Below are 20,022 nucleotides of genomic sequence, written 5' to 3'. Positions count from 1 at the left end.
AATGTTCCGGACTAGAGGAGGGTGCCTGAGAAGAGGGAAAAGGAGACTGTCTTTTCTGCTTCACTCTGGGTGAAGGAAACTGCACGCTGTATGGGCTTCCCATGCATGCCAGCTCAACTTCCTGGGAGATATTTATAGTGGAGGCCTCCGGCCCCCTGTGATTTGTGGGACAGTTTAAACCATTGATTTTCATTAGCACTCAATCATTTCTCTTAGCTAATTGAAAAGGAACCAAGCATACTGAGAGTGGAGCTGTTTGATGGATCAAAGCAGCAAAAGATGCCAATATGCTGACATAGCACAAATCCTCAGCTGGGAGGGTGTGAGGTGCAAAGTCCAGAGACTGGGACACAGTCGTTCCCCCCCCCCCCCCCCGGGAGAGAACTTGGCTCCTTACCAAGAGGTATAGACACATGGAAAGACTTCCAGCCTAGAGAGAGAGCTACGATGGGAGACTCGGAGAGAGACTGGGGGATATGGTGACCATCTCTTCTTTGTAGGAGCATTTGAGATCTCTGTTTACCTTGCGTCTATCAACTTGGGTATGACCATACAGGGCCAGGGAGCACATTCTGGGGAAGCAGGTGATGAGGGTGCCCTGGAAATGTCAACTCTGGGCATTAGGGAATTCAGAAGCCTCTCCTGGGAAAAAGGACTGGCCAGGCCTACCATTTAACATAAAAAAATCTAAACCACTAGCCTTACCTGAGATTTCCATAGCTAGCTCCATCGTTCCTCTGTAAGAACACACTGCTGCCTGGCCAGAAAGGAGACCATGCCACAGTCTTAAGGACAAGGGACTTCCGAGATCGTCAGCAGAGCCCTGGGCTCTGGGGAGGTGGTAGGGAGGGGAGTGATGAGGCTCAGTGCCTGTGAACAGCCCTAATCCCTGTTCTGAGCCTGGAGCCAGCCAGGCGGGCGCTGGGGGGCACTGAGCTCCCACCGTCTCCCCTGCCAAGTCCTAGCTGGCTTCCTCTGCTTCCTGTCAGGGCGCTGCCCTCTCTAACGTGACAGCCACTGGCTGCCATCCGTGCTGTCCTCTCTGTGCAGCCTCGGGTGACTGCCTTCTTTGCCAAGGACCAGCCTGGTGAATGGCGTGGGCACAGGGGACGGGCTTCTCTGTGCTCTGTGTAGTGACTTCTCTGCCATGTACATCCCAGGCCTGCTTCTTGCCTGTCTTCGAGGTCGGTGGAGGGGGAAGGCCGGAGAAGGAGAAACGCTTAGTCAGTGGCTATTACGATCCTGCCCTCCATCCTGGGGGCCTCCTCCGCACCATGTCCAGTCTGAGAAGGACTGGGGTTTTCTGCACAGAGAAGCCAAGGGTGTGAGGGAAGAGCCAGGCTCTTAGGGTGCTGTGGGAAACGAGCTCCTTCCTTCCCCACATTGGTGTCTTTGTTGGCCTGTATCCTCTCACCCCAGTGCAGTGTGAAAGTTCCACGAGGTCCCAGCTGTGGACCCAAAGTGGGGCAAGGGGGATCCAAGTCTGTGTGTTTCAGGGGAAACCTGTGAACAGTGCCAGAGATGGGCAAGGAAGGGAAGTCATGGCTGCCTCCTCATCCCTGGGTTGGACAGGACAAGGACCAGAGGAAAAGATGGCAAGGGAGGGGCAGGGAAGCATCAAGCTCAAGGTGTGTGTGTGTGTGTGTGTGTGTGTGTGTGTGTGTGTGCGCGTGCGTGCGCGCTTATATGTATGCATGTGAGTGTGTGCACACATGCATACTCTTGATGTGTGTGTGCTCATGAGAGTATGTGTGCTTCTGTATGAAGGAATGTGTCGGTGTGTACTTAACTGTATGGCATGCAAGTGTGTGCATCTGTGTGCACTTTGGGCATAGGTATGTGTGAGTGTCTCAGTCCGTTTAGGCGGCTGTAACATAATGTCGTACTCTGAGTAACTTATAAGCAACTGGTTATATCACTCACTGTTCTGGAGTCTGGAAGTCAAGATCAAAAGTGTGAGTGGATTCCAGGTCTGCTGAAGAGGCCACTGATGCTGCCTTCTGTGTGTCTGTGCATGGAAGGAAGGGGCACGAATCCCATTCAAGAGGACAGAGTCCCCGGGGCCTAATGGCCCTCTGAGGGTCCCGCTTCTGATTGCTGTTATATTGGAATTAGGTTTCGTGTGTGAGCTTTGGAGGGACATGATCATTCAGACCGTTGAAGGATCTCGTGTTTGTGCGAGGATGCATATCACTGTGGGAGTGTCCCTCTGTCCCACGAGGGCAGCAGCACAAATCATCTCTTTGCTGTGTCACCAGAGACACTGCCGTCTGTTCCCAGGCATGGCTGGGCCTCCAAAGGGAAAGTGAAGCCTGAGGTAGGGTTTGGTTGTGGGAGGAACTGATCAGGATTACAAGGGCAGGAGAAAGCTGTGCGGCAGATAGAGTAGAAAGCTCACGAGGAGGCCTGTGTGGCCCAGGAGTTCCTTCTGTGGTGGTTCTAGCCCCCTTCCTGATTGAACACGCTGTCTCTAAGTCATCATCCTACAGTGCAGAGTTCCTGAACTTGCAGAAGGACCTCTGAGAAAGGAGCTGAATGCTCTCTCTTCCTGCCCTGTGCCACCCTTTCTCATGAGCTTAGTTTAGGAGCCCAGCTGGCTCCCTACCTGTGCCTAACAACTCCACTCCAATCCCAAGTAAACCCTTTGCCCCCACTGATACTCAAAGGAGAAAACAGAAGTTTAGGCTAAAGGGAAGGAGCACATGGTGTGACCGTGTGTGTGCTATTCTGATGCGCTGCGCTATCAGTCCATGTGGGGGTAGGCAGAAGAAGGAGGTAAACACTATGCTGGTGACTTGGCCTGATAATAACTAGCACGGATTCGGCATTTATTTCGAGCAGGGTTTTCCCCCTCATAACTCATGTCACCTGTGTAACAACCCTATAAAAAGTAGGCCTTCTCAGGCCCAGATTTACACAGAGGGGATGGTGGATGGAGGAGTAGGAAGATGTGGAGTCAGTAGGGAAGGGAATGGTCATGCCCCAGACCTGTTTATTTTATTGTTGTGCCAGTACTGGGGTTTGAACTCAGAATCGGGGAGCTATCCCTTAGCATTTTCACTCAAGGCTGGAGCTTTGCCACTTGAGCCACAGCTCCAGTTCTGGCTTTTTTGGTTGTTAATTGGAGATAAGAGTCTCATGGACTTTTCTGCCTAGGCTGACTTCAAACCTAGATCCTGAGAGTGCAGCCTCTTGGGTAGCTAGGAGATTTACAGACGTGTCTCGCTTCTAGACAGGTTTTGAGCCGCTACTGTGCTATGCAGGGTCGGTGCCGCATTGATTGAGTTCTAGGATGTTCCAGCAAAATGATACCTCTATTGTCCTCATCCTTCTTTCTTTGACTCCTCTGGCCTTCTTGCTCCTTCTTTTCAATGTATCCAGCCTCTCTGCTGTGGTTACAATGTTCTGACCTTGTCAAATGGGTGTCTTCACTGCATTCCTAAATAGCAGTGTGGTCCCTTTAATGAGCCGCTGCGGGAGGAGCTGTCCAATCAGCACCACGGCCGGCCCCACAAGCCCCGCCCACCCAGCAGCTGCGGCAGAGCCGGCACTGCTAGGGCAGAGAGGACTGGAGCCCAGAGCTGGCAACCTGGCTAGTTCTCCACACCCCGAAGGGACCATCTTCCTCCCTCGCCTGTACCCAACCCTGGCCCTGCATTAGAGCGCAAGCTGGTGCTTACGCCTTCCCCACCTTCTACGCTAGAGTGAAATATTAATAGGCCCCAAACACCTTTTTGGCTCAGGATTGTGCAGAGCATTAATCGACGTTGTCCTGATGGAACCCTGGTGCCAGAAGGAGTGGCAGATGAAAGGCCTGGAGGTGGGGGGGGGGGGAGGATTCCGGGGTGAGGGCAGGTTCCAGTTGTACAGCAACAAGCACAGTCAGGTGGGCACCACTGGCTCACACCTGTAATCCTAGCTACTCAGGAAGCTGAGATCTGAGGGTCACTCTTCCAAGCCAGCCCAGGAAGAAAAGTCAGAAGAAAAGTCCGTGACTCTTATCTCCAGTTAACTAACAACGACAAAGCCGGAAGTGGGGATGGGGCTCGAGTGGTAGAGTACCAGCCTTGAGTGGAAAAAGCCAAGTGAGAGCACAAGGCCTTGAGTTCAAGCCTCAGTACCGGCACGCATGCACGCACGCACACACACACATACACACACACACACACACACACACAATTAAAAAAAAAAACGAAACAGCAGACTAGCTACATGTGCAGCCTCTGGAGCTCGACTGCCTTGCGAGCTGGGTGAGCGTGAGCAGGTTTCTTAGCGAGCTGGGTGAGCGTGAGCAGGTTTCTTAGCCTTCCGTGGCACAGACACTGAAGTGAGGGTAATGGTAGTAACAGTGCCACACTGTAAGATAATTAAAAGTTAATAGGGGTAGTGCAGTTTGAATGGTGCCTGGCATGCAGTCAGCAAATGCCATTAGAAGGAGTTTGGTTTCCAAAAAAATAAAGCAGCAGTGAGGCGAGGGGAGAGAGGATTGAGACATAGCCTGGAACGGCAGGGATGGGCCAGGTGGAAGTGCATGACAGGCGTGGCAAGGCACCGTGCTCAGGTCCTGGGACTGTTCCACCTCCCGCAGGAAGCCCACCAGGCTTTCTTCTCACCTACGCCCCTTCTGGCGTCTGGATTCGGCTTCTTTCCTTCTGGGAGGAGGGGCAGTTCTTCTCCATAACCTAATTTCTTCCATTTCTAGAGCATCTACTATGGGCCTGCCCCTCCTCATACGAGGTGCCTCAAGGTGACTTTGAGTCCCTCATTGAAACTTGATGTAAATTCCATGACTTGTGGTTGCAGATAAGGACTCTGGGCTCCGAAAACTTGTCCAAAGCCACAGAGGGAGAAGTCATAGAAGGACGAATGGAAGCGAGGTCCTCTAGATTGGAAAGCCCTTGTACTTAGGACACTGTTTTCATTTTGTTCTCCCATCCTTTCCACGGGGAAACAGCGGAGGGCTTTCCTGTGCGGTGTGCACAGTGTATTTCCTGTTGATCAGATTTCTGATCCTGGCTTGACAAGTGCTTGGTCTTTTTCTGCTCTGTTGGCAGCTCCAGAGAAACTAGCCTCATCCCTCATTTCCCATCCCTGGGTACAAGGGCTGGAAAGATACTTGGGAAGAAGCTGAAAGTTATTCCACAATAACAAGTAAGAATAGCAAAAAGAGTTGAGTCCTTACTGTGTTCTAGATAGTCTTCTGACCATTTTACATTCACTGAGGTAACTTTGGTCTTTGAACTCAAGGCTTGAGGTGGTCCCTTAGCTTTTTCACTGAAGGCTGGTGCTCCGCCTCTTGAACTCCTCTTCTGGCTTTTAGGTGGTTAATTGAAGATAAAAGTCTTATGGATTTTCCTGCCCTGGCTGGATTTGAACTGTGATCCCCAGATCTCAGCCTCCTAACTAGCTAGGATTACAGGCATGAGCCACCTGTACCTGGCTTAGTTTAATTTTATAGACTGGAAAGCTTTCAAGTTCTAGAATTTACCTAAGGTCACGTCATGAGCAAAAGGTAGAGCCAAGCTTTGAACCCAGGATCTCTGACTGCAGAGTTTATTCCCTATCCCACTGTGCCATGTACAGGCTCTTTGACAAGATGGATCTGCACTGTGGTCTGCTGCACAGACCCAGGGGCATGCGTCACCAACGCCACTGCTTCCCAGGCTGTGGACCACCGCGCCTCTTCCTCTCAGCTTGCTCAGATCCTGCCTCATCGACCGACGGTGCCCTATGTATCTTATGGCACCTTGTTTTGCCTCCCTCCCGCTGGAATATTTCTTCCCCACCAGGCTGCTCAATCCTTGAGAGCAGAACCTGGCTCTCAGCCATTCTCATGGCCGCAGCGCCTGGCAAAGCACCTGGCATGCAGAAAATAGCTAGCCAATGAATGTCGTTGTTGAACAGAGACATCCTGCCACAAATCCTTTTGTAAGTGAGGTGCTGTTTTATTATTACTTCTCACGGAGAATACTGACTCCCTAGTGTAGCTCGGTGAACACGGGGAGGGAGCTTAGGAACTCCTGGGACCTTCCTGTTGGTGGTTGCGGCTATGTGGAATTTCAGATCCGGGGGCTTGGAGAACATAGATCTGCTAGGATCTCTCGGGTACATATATGCACACCTTCACACATACAGTGCACATGCGTGCACATACACAGCTATAGAGTGCATTGCAGTTCTTTGGTGTGTGTGTGTATGCATGCACATGTGTATGTGTATATATATGCTGGGACTTGAACTCAGGGTCTGTGCGCTGTCCCTTAGCTTTTTTTTCTTCTTAAGACCAGCTAGTTAATTGAAGATCAGAGTTTCATGGATTTTCCTGCCTGGGCTGGCTTTGAACTATGATCCTCAGATCTCAGCCTCCTGAGTAGCTAGGATTACAATGTCTGGCTTAAGAACAAAAAGGCAAAGGGGTTTACTCAGTGAGGCAGGAAACCAGAAGCCTAAGCTGGATGTGCACCCAGCAATCATGGTGTCTAGATAGGCATTGATACCTCGAATGGGCCCCAGCATCGTTGCAATACACCTACGAACGAACAGGCTGTCTAGAACAGTGCTTGAACCGTCCCCTCCTCTCCCCTCTCTCTGCAGGACACTGATCCGCACACCTCCTTGCTGACCATGAATGGGATGGCCAACGTGAATCCCACCAGCCGCCCTCACTATGCCTCCTCCATCCCTGTGCCCCGAGCTTCCTCCCAGACCAGGATTCATACCCCAGGAGCCTCCCCTCAGCTGCCACCACGCCAGGCTGGTCTGGCCCTCAGTCCTCAGAGAGCAGCTTCTCCAAGGCTGGGCAAGGCTGCAGGCTCCAGAAACTCCTCCCCTAAGTCCTCCTGGGGGAGAGGCACCCCAAAAGTTTCAGGGGTAGTGAAGGAACTGGCTGAGGATAGTAAAAGCCTCCCTAGCTCCCCCTGGAACAGCCCCAAGGGCACCCCGAAAGCAGCCCTGTCCAGCCAAGCTGGATCCCGAAGGGTAGGGGAGACACCAGGTACCCAGGGAAAGAAGAAGAAGACCCAGGAAGGAATTGTGATCCGCCAGACCCGGGGCCGGAGCCCACCCCCAGCCAGTGCCCATGGAGAAACTCCAACACCGAGGGCTCCAGAGGGACGGAAGCCTCCTGGTTGCCCCGGAAAAGATCCAAGAGACATAAACTACAAAAGTTCGGGAGCCTCCAGGTCTTCAGAAGCCGATGCAGAAGCGGCCTCGGAGCCCCCCTCTCCGGCGTGCAGCCCTGCACACAGCAAGTGGCCCTGCTCCGCCCCAGGGGTCATCAACTTCTCCTCGGCCCATCAGCAGAGCCAGCCCGTCACCGCCACCGTGGCCCCCTTCCAGTACAGGTGAGCTGAGATGGCGGGGGAAACAGGAAAGGAGGTGGGCAGGGGCGGGACCAAGGGACAAGGCCACAGGGGGAAGTGGCTTTGAGTGACAAGTGGCAGATGGAGGCTGCAGAGCCGAAGGGCATAGAAACAAGAACTTAGGCAAGGGGGACAGTGGTAGGAAGTGGCTGGCAACTCTGAGGGCCCTAGAAAGAATTGAGACCCACAAGGAGGGTGCCCTTGGCATCCATGGATGTGTGATTCCGAGGAGACCACCGCTGGGTAAACTTGCACGTGCTCAGGATGAGTGGAGACCCTTAGTTCTGTGTTGTGGAGATTTGATTCATTTCCCCCCAAACGCCACCCAACTTCTGCGAAACACATTACGCTTTTCAACACATCTAAAATTTTCGCTTTATCACTTCAACGAAACACATTAACTTTTCCATTGCTTTTGGGGGGCCATCTGCTTTTAGGGAGGCAGATTCTCACAAGATGAAGGGAAAGGGAACACTTTAGATGATCACACCCAAATTTAAATACAACTGATGATAATGCAGGACTGAGGTACCGGGGCTTAAACTCAGGGCCTGAGTGCTATTTCCTAGCTGCTTTGTCCAAGGCTGGAGCTCTACCACTTGAACCACATCTTCCCTCTTTTTGGTGCCCTGGTTTGCCTGGGCAGGAGAAACTTAGGAGATTCTTATCTCTAACCACCCAAATACCGGAAGGGGTGCTGTGACTCAAGCAGAGTGCCAGAATTGAGCAAAAACACTAAGGATGGCACCTAGGCCCTGTGTTCAAGCCTCAGCACTAGTGTGCACACTTGTGTGTGCACACATGCACGCACATGAGTGCAACAACTCTTTATTAAAATGACTACACTAAGTAAACCCAACATTTTAATTACTAATTACTAAGTAAGTTAGAAATGCCCAAATGCCAATTAAGCACCAAATGCAAATTAAGCATCCTTAGTAGGAGTTCTCATCTGTATTGAGGGACCTGGAAACTTACGCATAGTTTCTTAGATACTGGCAGCCTCTGAGCGTGAGATGGAGAACCAGTAGGAACTTTAACTTTTGCTAGAAACCAAGCTGTGTGCGTCTGGATCTTTGAAAACTCTAGTGCAATCTTAGTTGCAGCCAGGGGTTATTTAGAGCCCAGGACAAGGGAATGAAGAGTACCACTCCCTGTATTCGCTCAGGCCTTATCTACAGCACTACACTCAGTCATGAACCCTATATCTTAAAAGGATATCAACACACCAACACACAGTTAGAGAAAGACCGATGGGTTGGTGAAGGATCCAAAAGAGGTGTTACAAGCATGATTAAAGGAAGTAAAGAAGTTTGCTTTGGAACGGGAAGGCCTAGGAGGGTCTGAGCTGTTCTGAAATATTTGAAAGGCTGTCATGTTATAAGATGAATTAGATTTTCTTGGTGCAGCTCCAAAGAGCTGATTCAGCGTCATGGTGGTTAGAAGTTAGCTTGAGACAGATTTGAGGCTCTGTAGGAAGAACTTTCCAACAACTAGAGAGAAGTACAAGTCAACAGGAAGGCAGTGAGACTCCTGTTACTGCAGGAATTCCAGACGATTCCACAGCCAAAGGGACTCCTCACCCTTGCTGCTTCCTGGCCCTTTAGTCTTCCTTCTACCGGACTATCCATGAATGCACATCCCTCTGTCTTTCCTCCTTCATTCCTCCCCCTTCCCTCCCTGCCTCTCCTCTCCCTCCCTTTCTTCCCCTCTTTCTCTTTTCCCTTCTTTTTGTCTCTCTCTCTCCCTTTCTTTGTTGGCTGTGTGTGTGTGTATGTGTGTGTGTGTGTATGTGTGTGTGTGTGTGTCTTCAAACTGAGGCTTGAACTCAGGGCCTTGTGCTCTTGCTTCAATTTTTCATTAAAGGTTGGTGCTTTCCCACTGGAGTCACACCTCTACTTCTGGCTTTTTGCTGGTTAATTGGAGATAAGATTCTCATGGATTTGTCTGCCTGGGCTGGCTTAGAACCTTGATCCTCAGATTCTAGGCTCCTGAGTAGCTAGGATTACAGATATGAGCCACTACTGCCTAGATGTCCCCTTTTCTAAGGGGTAACTCACTGTAATCACTTGTGACATTTTCAACTTAGATTCTGGAGCTGATGAGAGAATTCAAGAATAGAAGTGCAGAGAAGACATTTTCTTTTCTTTTCTTTTTTATTTTGCCACACTGGTGGTGAAAATCAGGGTCTCACATAGACTAGGCAAGTGCTCCACCACTCAGCGACGTCCCCAGCCTTGACCTTCCTTTGAATGTCCTTTTTCCAATCAGCTAAATGTTTCCCTGATGGCTCTTTGACTTTCTTCTCCTACCTGATTGCCTTCATTTTGAATTCATTCTTTGGGGGAAAAAAGTATCTCTGCATTAAATTGTTTAAGATTTTACATTAGCTACCCTACAAGTCCCCTGGTATATTTAGAAGCTGACATTTTCCAAAGAGGTCAGAATATTTTCCTCTGAACATTTCAGTGCAACTTAAACAGAACCACATTTCCCTCATTCTGCAAACATTTATTGCATGTCTGCATGTTAAACAGAAATGGAAATATGTCATACCATCCCAGTAGGAGTTTCTTCCTCCACCACCCTATCTCCTGCACCCCACTGCCTTTCAGGTTCTGTTATGGTTGTAGGGGGACATGTTATGGAAGATCAAGGATCCCCCCAAACACCGCACACAGATGGGCTGGGGCCCGGAGCACCCTGCAGGACTGAGAGCTGCTGCCACGGGCAGCTTTGCCAAGCGCCTGGCTGGGCCACCCTTTCAGGCTTCATCGCCAAGGAGGTACCATCTGTTGCCTGGAACCCGCAGCCATTCTGTGTTCATGGAAATCTGTCCTCCACCCCAGCCCTTTCTTTGGCTTTCTGCAAAGCCCCAGGTGAAGACAGGAGCAGAGGTTCTTGGACTCCCCTCCCTGTCTCTATCATGGCCTCCATGTTTGACCTGTTCCCCAGGAAACAAATCTCCCCATCCATCATCTATGTTGCCCTGTCTCCTCCTCCCAACCATCTCTTTTCAAGGATTTGGGTGTGGTCTTCCTAATAAGGCGCATCGCCTGCCAGCCACTGCTTCCTCCAGGTGGCCCTGTTCCCAGGGCAGAGGCAGGTGCGGTGCCTCTCAAGCTGCTCTCTGCACACGACGGCATCATAGCCTTCATTACCCTCCATGATCCTGTCGCCGGGCCACAGCAGTTGTACTATATAACCTTACATTCTTCGTCCTGCAGGAGCTTTTTCCTCCCTTTATTAGTTGATTCCGGTCCCTTACCAGGCAAGCCTTGGGCTGGGTTCTGTTAGGAAGATTTGGCTAAGGGCGTTAGGAGCAGAGCATTCTTGTGATTTTCACCACTCTGCTTCACCTTCCATGTGACTTCCAGCAGAGGTGGTCCCATCCTTTCAGGCTATGAAGTGAGGCAGAAATGGAGGCCTGGTTGTGTTTGGGGAGGCGAAGATACACATGCATAATGACCTACCCAGAACAGAGAGATAAAGGATGTTTTCCTTCATGTTCCTGGGCTAGTTTAACCTCATGGTATCATCTACCAGCTATGGGCTGGACCCTGGGTTTAGCTTTTCACTGTGTGATCCTAGTCAATGAAACACTTGACACATTGTATAGAATTCCTTTTTTCCTGAAGAATGTTCTATTACTTTCTTACCATTGTGTTACATTTTCCCTTCCCTGTGTCTCCCTTCCCTTCCTTCTGTGCTTGTACTGGGGCTTGAGTTCAGGGCCTTGTCTCTTGCTCAGCTTTTTCACTCATACCCGATACTCTACCACTTAAGTCATGCCCACAGTTCCAGTTTTTGCTGGTTCATTGGAGCTCAGAGTCTCTGGTTTATCTGCCAAGGCTGTCTCCGAACTTTGATCCTCAGATCTCAGCCTCCTGAGTAGCTAAGGTTGTAGGCGTGAGCCACCTGTGCCTGGCTGAATTTACCAAGACCATACTGTTTCTTCCAAGAAATTAGCCAATTTATTTTTCCTCTGTCCCCTTGATACTTGGTCAAGGTGAGAATCTACATCATCCTGAGTAGCCCTAGGAGCCAGGATGAGGTCGCCTGACTCCTCGGAGTTTATCGCATCCTGTGCTGTACATAAACACTCCGTGCAAGGCCTGGATCTACACGAGAACCCAGCCTTGCCTGGAGCAGTTCAGTAGCCACAGTTCCTCCTGCTAGCTTAGGCTTCCAGTCTTGGGTCTCTTTCCCTTGTGTTGGAATTCTGACCCAGAGAGGGGGAGAGAGTTGCTCAGGTTACAACAGCACATGGCAATGCTGGTTCCAGAGTCGCAGCCACCTGAAGAGGCAAACACTGGAAAGAAAGACAAATCTCAGCAGCACTGGAGACTGCCGGGGTCCCCTGGTCCAGCCCGTCACTCCAGCCCCTCACATTCCCCTCCTGACTGCACAGCCTTCCCCTCCCCCTCCTGCCAAGCTGCCAAAGGGTCCATTTAGCTGGCGACAGCGGGTAGATGGGTGGGCGGGCCAGCTGGGAGAGCCCAGGGTAATTGCCTGTAATGAGAGCTCCCACAGCCTTTGTTCCTGGGAGCGATTGCACGGTTGAGGTTGTGCTCAGAGGTCCGTGTGCACTCGGGAACTGGTGCCCAGAGACCTCACCCTTCCTTCCCGTTGTCACCACCGAGCCAGCATGGCCTCCACCCAGAAGTCACTGGGACCCAGGCTGAGCCTGGCACTTCTCTTCTGACCTTCTAGTGCCCTTCAGGTGGGCAACATCATGGAGGCCAGAAAACCCTGCGAGCACGAGGAGGAATCGGTGGCCTGAGATTCACAGGGAGCCCTCCCCTGCAGCTGGGTGCTGGTCAGAACATCCATGCGGATCTGTAGGGCGAAGATCGCGGCTGCGCAGGGATCTGAGGCCTTCAGTGTCTGGGGGAATCTTTCTGCCCTGTAGGTGATACAAGTTTGAAGGAATGAGGAGGGCCCCTGGCACTGGCCGTCCCAGGGCCCCCAAAGTCTCCTTCCTGCCCAGCTCTGCACAGAAGGCTGAAGCTTACCTGTGCTGCATGTTTGTCTCACCAAAAAGGGGCTGGCCCATGCCATTGTCCAGAGAGAGAAAGGGAGCAGGGAGAAGTTGTACACGTTACCTGACTTATGCAACAATAAGCCTTCTGTACATCACCTTTATAATAACAATGAAGAGTCAGGCACTGGTGGATTACACCTGCAATCCTAGCTACTCAGGAAGATGAGATCTGAGGATCATTGTAAAAGAAAGAAAGGAAAGAAGGAAGGAAGGAAGGAAGGAAGGAAGGAAGGAAGGAAGGAAGGAAGGAAGGAAGGAAGGAAGGAAGGACACAGTTATGGAAGGTTTTGAGGCCATGTGTGACCACTCCTTCTTGGCTCCACAGGTTGCAGACAGACCAGGACCCTGACCCTCTCCCCCAGAGCAGCTGGGCTCTTGATGGCTACTCCAGGGTCCCCAGCAGGACCGAGGGAGGCTTCTGCATTGGTAAGTGCCTTGGGGACACAGACTTCCTCCTGGATGTGCCACTGTCTGGAACTGTCCTTACTGCTCTCTTCTCTTGGGAGAAGTGCCCTGCGTCAACAGGTCCTTTTCCCTTCCTTCCTTCCTTCCTTCCTTCCTTCCTTCCTTCCTTCCTTCCTTCCTCCCTCCCTCCCTCCCTCCCTCCCTCCCTCCCTCCCTCCATCCCTCCCTCCCTCCCTTCCTTCTTTCTTTTTTGAGAAAATCTCCCATATAGTTCTGTCTGGCCTCAAACTTGCCCTGTAGCTCAGGCTGGCTTCAAACTCAAGCTCCTCCAGCCTCAGCCTCCTTAGTGCTGAAATGACAGTCATGTACCATCACACTCAGCTCAGGTCCATCTTTTGACAAATTGCTCACCTGTGAATTGCACTCGGAATATTCTCCACGCGCGACTCAACCCAGGCGTGATCCATTCAATCCAAGAGCTTTTTCAGGGTCAGGAGAGGAAGGCAACCTCTCTGCTGTGGGTGTTCAGCTTGCGAGAGCCATTGAGCGTGTCAGGTCGGAATACACAGGTGAGAGCCAGGTTCATTGTGAAGGTGCAAGGAGCTGGGAGGCAGTTCAGCCCATCACCCGGATAGCTGCCGCCACTGCCAGGAATACGTGTCCCCTTCCTCGTGTCATCCTGGAGTGACCATGTATCGCCTGATGCATGTAAACGGTTACCAGCCTCAGGGACCTGATTGGAACTTGAAGTCGGTGATGGTCCGTAGGGGTAGAGACGCTGCTTATGTCAGAGGCATCCCCAGGCTCTCTGAACGAACGGCTGATAAGTGAGTGAGTGAGTGGTTGTATACTCTTGGGCAGGTTCCAAGTGGGCCAGGTTCTGAACTCTCAGAAGGCTGGGCACCAAGAGCAGACAGCTGGAATCCTAGCTACTCAGGAGGCTGAGATTTGAGGATCTCCATTGGAAGCCAGCTCAGGAGGGAAAGTCTGTGAGACACGCTTCTCTAATTAACCACCAAAAAGTCTGTAGTGAAGCTGTGGCTCAAATGGTAGAGCACCAGCCTTGAGTGAAGAAGCTAAGGGACAGTACCCAGGTCCTGAGTTCAAGCCCCAGTACCAGCGCATGTGCGTGCGTGCGCACACGCATCAACAACAAAATCCATAAAATTAAAGAACTCTCTTAGCAGCATTTGGCGGTATGTGTTGATTTTTCCCAACACTAAAATAACATGTTGAAGCTGGCAGCGTTTTACACCAGAGGAACAGCTAAGTGACACCATAGGGAACCAGCTGTCCTTTAGTGACCCAGGCTGAGGGAAACGTTCCCCAGCAAAGCAATGAACTTGGTGTGTGTGTGTGTGTGTGTGTGTGTGTGTGTGTGTGTGTGTATTTATGAAGGGGGGGGACCACAATGGAACTCAGGGCCTTACTATGCTAGACGAACTCTGTCCCAGCTACATATCCAGCCCACTATAAACTTGCTTTTAGAGGGTCCACAATTACTCAGAGGGTTGGTTGGGTCTAAAGGTTTCATCTCAGCACCCTGCTCCAGTGGGAGATAGTGGAGCTTAGACTACCGCCTCACCTTGCTATCATTCGGCACAGATGGCAGGCTGTTCTGTCCTCTCTGTGGCCTGCTGGGCAGGTAGCCAGATGTCCCACTGGCCTGTTCTCTCTGGAGAAGTCGGAATCCATGACCTCAAAGCCACCGTGACCCTGGGAAGGAGCAGCTTCGCTCACTCCTCAGGGCAAGTTTTATCAAGCAGCTTCCGGGAGCGGTAACTGGGCATCAAGAGGTAGGCTATCTCCTCGCACAATAAGTATGCACGCTGGGGACCGGGACATGGCAGGGGACAAAAGCACACCACATTTCACTGGTGCTGACAAACCATCAGAATTAGAATGTGGTAACCAGGAAACTATGTGCATCTCTATTTTTACATTTGCAGTTTTGTTAACGTAATGGCTTCCTTATGTGTGCGCTCCACATTGTCAGGCTAATGGTCTCCAGCCACCGAACCAGGCACTTGGCCCTAATTATTCTCCTCTGAGCTCAAGGGAAGACTTTTGCTTTTCCACATGTGGTACAGAGAGGCACTAGGAATCCCCCAGGCTTGTCAGCTGCAAGACCATCTCTACCAGTTAGATGTGAATGTGTCTGACAGATCATAGGTCCGGTGCTCTATGGGGCGGAAAGCCAGTGAACTCTGGAGGTGGGATTCGCATAGAATAAAATCATAAGAAGCACTGGCTTTTCTCAGAGTAAGGCCCATGGTGCTTGGTAGTTGTCATGGTAATCCGCCTTTTGCTGCGGATCCACTGAGCTCTTTGCCAGGTCAGACAGACGGATGGAAGGATTTGGGATTTGTGTTCTTTGTGCTTTACCACTTGAACCACAGCCACTTGAACCCTCCAGCCCAGTACTTTGCTGGTTATGCTGGAGATAGAGTCTCTTGGGCTTTTCTGCCCAGGCTGGCTTTGAACCATGATCTTCCAGATCCCTGCCTTCTGAGTAGCTAGGATTATAGGTGTGAGCCACCAGCTCCCGGCTAGTCCCTACTTCGTTCTTATGGAAGGAGAATTGGGTGCTGTGGAGAATGCCCTGTCACTGAACTATATCATGAGTAGAATCCTGCAGTTACTAGTCATGTGACTTCCATACCAAGCTGTAAGCTACAGAGTGACAGGGGACATTGTTTCAAGGTCAAGTATCCTCACTTGTGGTCCATGACCGCCTCGGTCCACACGTGGTGAATGAGTGAAGAGTGAGTGGATGGTAGATAACTGTGGGGCTGGTGAATTTCCGGTGAGCATAGCGATGCTCTTCTAGCTGAGGAGCAGCTACCTGTCTTTCTCTGCTCTCCTCCCATTTGGTCTTCTCTGGCCTCCAGGCTCCCTGCATGGGGACAGGAGAAGGCCAAAGAGTTTTTGTACTTCCTCTGTCCAGATTCTGGAAAGCATAGATTACCAATGGGACTTGATCACCGTTGTACAGCAGGAAGAGAATTTCCCACAATCACCTGCCTCCGTGCTCAGGTGTTGGGATAGTTTTCATATGTCCTGGAGATCTCCCACAGCCAGCTGTTCCTTCTGCCTCTGCCTTGGAGCATATGTGGAGACATACAGGCCACGGGTGTGTGTGTGTGTGTGTGTGTGTGTGTGTGTGTGTGCCCTGACCTTCCCCTAGTCTACCTGGCTCTTTGTGGGGAAGCCCGGGGCTGAGCACAGGCCTCCAGGCCCTCCCTGCAAAAGCCATCATCAGATCTTAATTTGGACAGCCAAGAAAGCCAGGGCTGGGGCTCCCATGTGCCCACACGTGTGAGGCTGTGTGCAGGCCGGAAGGTCGCCTCAAGGGTCATGCAGATTCCTTACTTTTTTCCACTTTGTGGCATAGTTGAAGAGAGCTAAGTGGACACCACCAGGCAGTAAGCCAGTACCTCTTCCCTCCCTCCATCCCTCCCTCCGTTCCTCCCTCCCTCTCTCCCTTCCTTCTTCCTTCCTTCTCTCACTGTCTGATTGTGTGTGCTGGTTCTGGGGCTTGAACTCGGGGCCTATGTGCTATCTCTTAGCTTTTTTCCTCAAGGCTGGAGCTTTACTACTTGAGCCATAGTTCCACTTCTGGTTTTTTGCTGGTTAGAGATAAGAGTCTAACAGACTTTCCTGCCCAGGACAGCTCTGAATGCAATCTTCAGATCTCAGCCTCCTGAGTAGCTAGGATTACAGGCGTGAGCCACCAGCATGCCTGGTTAGAGTTGTCATTTTAAGAAAACCTACACATTTAGCTGAGCACTGGTGGTTCATACCTGTTACCCTAGCTACTCAGAACGCTGAGATTTGAGGATTGTAGTTTGAAGTCAGCCAAGGCAGGGAAGTCTGTGAGACTCTTATTTCTAATTAACCACCAAAAAGCTGAAAGTGAAGCTGTGGCTCACATGGTAGAGTGCTAGCCTTGAGCAGAAAGCTCAGAGACAGTGCCCAGGCCTTGAGTTCAAGCCCCAGGACCAGTGCACATGAGTACATGCACATGTGCACAAGCAGACATTTGTGTGTGTGTGCGTGCACACGCTCTCACACACACACAGAGAAAACTTGCACATTTGCAGACACACAGCTCGAGGGCTGTGCTAGGATGGGGGCCCAGCTTTGTCTGAAGGTCATGTTCTTTCCCTCTTGCCCTGCTGCCTCCCTCTTCGCTGCCAGAACTCACCACAATAACGGCACACTGTCCAAACCCTGCTCATTTCCCCTAAGCCTCTGCCAAGTGGCAGGGAAAGAAACGAGGTCACGGAGCCACCATCCTCCCCACATTTCCCTCTACCCTGGCAGGTCCCAAGAACTCACCGGCCGCTCTGTCACTCCAGACCTTTGTCATTTCATGCTGAATTCACACTGCGGCGTTCCCTGTCCTCTGGGGACGCTCTGGCCAGGAGGAGGCTGGTATTCCAGTCACCCGTGGAGAGAGGACGCACAGACGATGGACTGAAAGACAGAACAAGTTCAGGATGGAGGATACCGGCATGTTTTCAGGGCGCTGGCCACTGTGGGGGCCGAGGAGGCTTCAGAACATGGGCTTCTTTTTTGGGCGGCAGCCATATAGTGATCTAGGAGTTGGGATGAGAAGTCATGATGATGTTTGTGGCAGCCGCTAATACTTATTGTGGCTTTCTGTGAGCCACACATTAAAAAAAAAAAAAGCACATTTAATCCTTCAAACACCTCTATGAGGATTGGAATGTAACTCCCTCGCTAGCTGTATCGTGTTGGACTAGTTATTTAATCTCTTTGTGCCTGTTTCTTTGGTTGTAATTGGTGATAATAAGAATCCTTTCCTCCAAGGGTTTTGTAGAGAGTTAAAGGCACTACTATAGTTGAAACACTTAAAAGGGAGCCTGGTGTGTAAGCGTGCTTAAGACATGAGCAGTACTGTTGGTTATTGGGGGGGGGGGCGGGGTGCTGTTACTTTCCTGTCTACATTACAGATGGGAAAACTGTGGCAGCTGCCATGTTCTGAGGTCATGCCCTCAGCCGTATATGCCATGACTTCACTTCACTGGTGTGTATGTGGTGGTGGTGGGGGGGTAATCACAAGTTGGAGGGGTGTCCCTGGGAGGAAGTGGGTCCAACATAACAGCCTGACTCTGGGAGGGGCCAGGAAGGAAGAGGCCAGAGAAGTGAGGTCATCCAAGGTACCCTGCTGGAGGGGTTTGAAATAGAAACGAGAGGGATCTGGATTCTGTCGCTTGGGTGGGAGTGGGGGGAGGGAGACGGAGTGACTTCTCTGCATGACAGCATTTGGCTGGGAATGTGATATATCTCTAGGCAGTAAATTGGACCAGCAAGGATACATTTGGGTGGCATATCAAGAATGGCAGAGGCTTGAGGCTAGGGGCTGGTGCACACTTGTAATCCTAAAGATGCAGCAGGCTGAGATCTGAGGACCGTGGTTCCAAGCTAGCCTGGGCAGGAAAGTCCTTGAGATACTTATCTCAAAGTAACCACCCAAAAGCCCCAAGCAGACCTGTGGCTCAAGTGGTCGGGTGCTAGCCTTGAGCAAAACAAGCTCAGGGACAGTTCCCAGGCCCTGAGTTCAAGCCTCCTCAGGACTGGCACAGAAGTAAACTAAACAAAACGCCTGCTTTCCCGTGCGTGTCCCTGGGTGGCAGGAGTCAGGGTTTCAGAGGAAGATGAAGATGCTTGAAAGTCAGAGCCCAGGAAGGGCCAGTGAGGGCTGGGTCTCAGCCCTGCCCAGCAGGCCAAGCCTTCTCTTCCTCTCTCTCCCTCTCCTAGTCCTGGAATTTGAACTCAGAGCCTGGGTACGATCCCTTGGCCTTTTCAAACCGTCATCCTCAAATCTAAGCCTCCTGAATACCTAGGATTACAGGTATGAGCCACTGGGGTCTTCCTGGATTCTCCCTAGTCTTAAGAAATCGTTTCCCCTCCACTGAGGGCCAGAGAGGGAAATGAGGGTGTTCTGCACGTGAATGATGGGGATCAGATTGCACAGGCAGGCAGAAGAGCTCAGGTCCCAATGGAAGTGGAGGCAGTGCAGTCCCAGGCCCCTGGGTCCCCTCAGCCCGACCCAGGGTGTAGGAGGGGACCCGTGAGCTCACCACATCCTTCCTGCTGCAGTACACCAGTTTGTGTGAGGGTAGGAAGGAGCGCAGGAGCGGCAAGCTCCCAGCAACGAAACCAGGCCCGAGGAACAAACTCCCACACACCACACCAATGAGTATTCTTAGCATTTGCAGAACCATTTTTACATGCCAAGTAATTGCTAGTGATTATTCTATTAAAATTCATTGAAATAAGAATCCATGGCATTCCTCTTAGGTTTAATGCCTCCATTATAAAAGCTGACAAAAACCCGAATAGAGGTGGCAATGGAGCAAACCCGTGCCACCACAGGAATGGGAGTGTCTCTCTCCAGGCAGTATAGACACTCTGGTTTCTCTAAACCAGCTGTGCCGGCCACTTCCAGTGATGGTGAACAAAGTCTCCTGACCCCTGCAGTTGTCTTTATGTGGAGACAAATGGTTGTCTTCATAACATTTAGCTGGTGGCTGATGGTTGGTTCTATGGACCTCGTGTGTGTGTGTGTGTGTGTGTGTGTGTGTGTGTGTGTGTGTGTGTGATTTGAAATCAGGGCCAGGGTGCTGTTCTCTTAGCTTTCCTTCCTTTCCTTTTTTTCCCCCCAGTCTGAGACCAGAACTTGAACTCAGGACCGATGCTTCCGCACATTAGCTTAGTGCTCTACCAACTGAGCCACACCTCAGTTAGTTTTTTTTTGGCTCAAAGCTGGTGCTGTATTACTTCTGAGCTTTTGGTGGTTCGTTGGAGATAAGAATCTCCCATACTTTCCTTCCTAAGTGCTGGCTTGAAACCCAGTCCTCAGCTCTCGTCCTCCGGAGTAGCTAGGATTGCACGTGTAAGCCACTGGCTCCCAGCCTCGTGGGACCTCTTAAACCCCAGGTGAGGTTCTCTTGTGGAACAGGATGTCATTACCAGGTTAGCAAGACAACCTTGGCTTTGGGCCTTGTGTTTTCCCTCATTTGGGGGGTTTACTTGGCTGACAGTGAGTAATAAGAGTTATATAAATGGGTCAGCTCTGCCCTAAGGGAGAATGGTATGTAGGATTATCTTTACAGTCCCATTTAGCCATGTGATTCAATGCTGTTAAAATAACTGACTGCATGGTCAGGGCAGCTTTGACTG

General features: G+C 51.1%; 1 protein-coding gene across 3 annotated transcripts in view; it reads left to right on the top strand.

The window, feature by feature from the left end:
• Window positions 1-20,022, top strand: part of Nav1 (neuron navigator 1) — a 230,739-nt gene that overhangs the window by 50,610 nt on the left and 160,107 nt on the right. Inside the window, exons 1-3 of one of the 3 annotated variants that reach the window (XM_048357253.1) lie at window positions 5,312-5,928; window positions 6,595-7,343; window positions 12,731-12,831. In XM_048357253.1, coding sequence (XP_048213210.1) covers window positions 5,884-5,928; window positions 6,595-7,343; window positions 12,731-12,831 — 895 coding nt within the window. In that variant the 5' untranslated portion in view covers window positions 5,312-5,883. Of the gene's footprint in view, window positions 1-5,311; window positions 5,929-6,594; window positions 7,344-12,730; window positions 12,832-20,022 lie in introns of those variants that run through there. The other 2 variants (XM_048357255.1, XM_048357254.1) reach the window with 2 other exon arrangements.

The sequence above is a fragment of the Perognathus longimembris genome, chromosome 11, assembly GCF_023159225.1.
Source record: "Perognathus longimembris pacificus isolate PPM17 chromosome 11, ASM2315922v1, whole genome shotgun sequence".
NCBI classification, from domain to species: domain Eukaryota; kingdom Metazoa; phylum Chordata; class Mammalia; order Rodentia; family Heteromyidae; genus Perognathus; species Perognathus longimembris.
The sequence above is the reverse complement of the archived record's forward strand: the minus strand, read 5'-3'. Positions and strand labels throughout refer to the sequence as shown.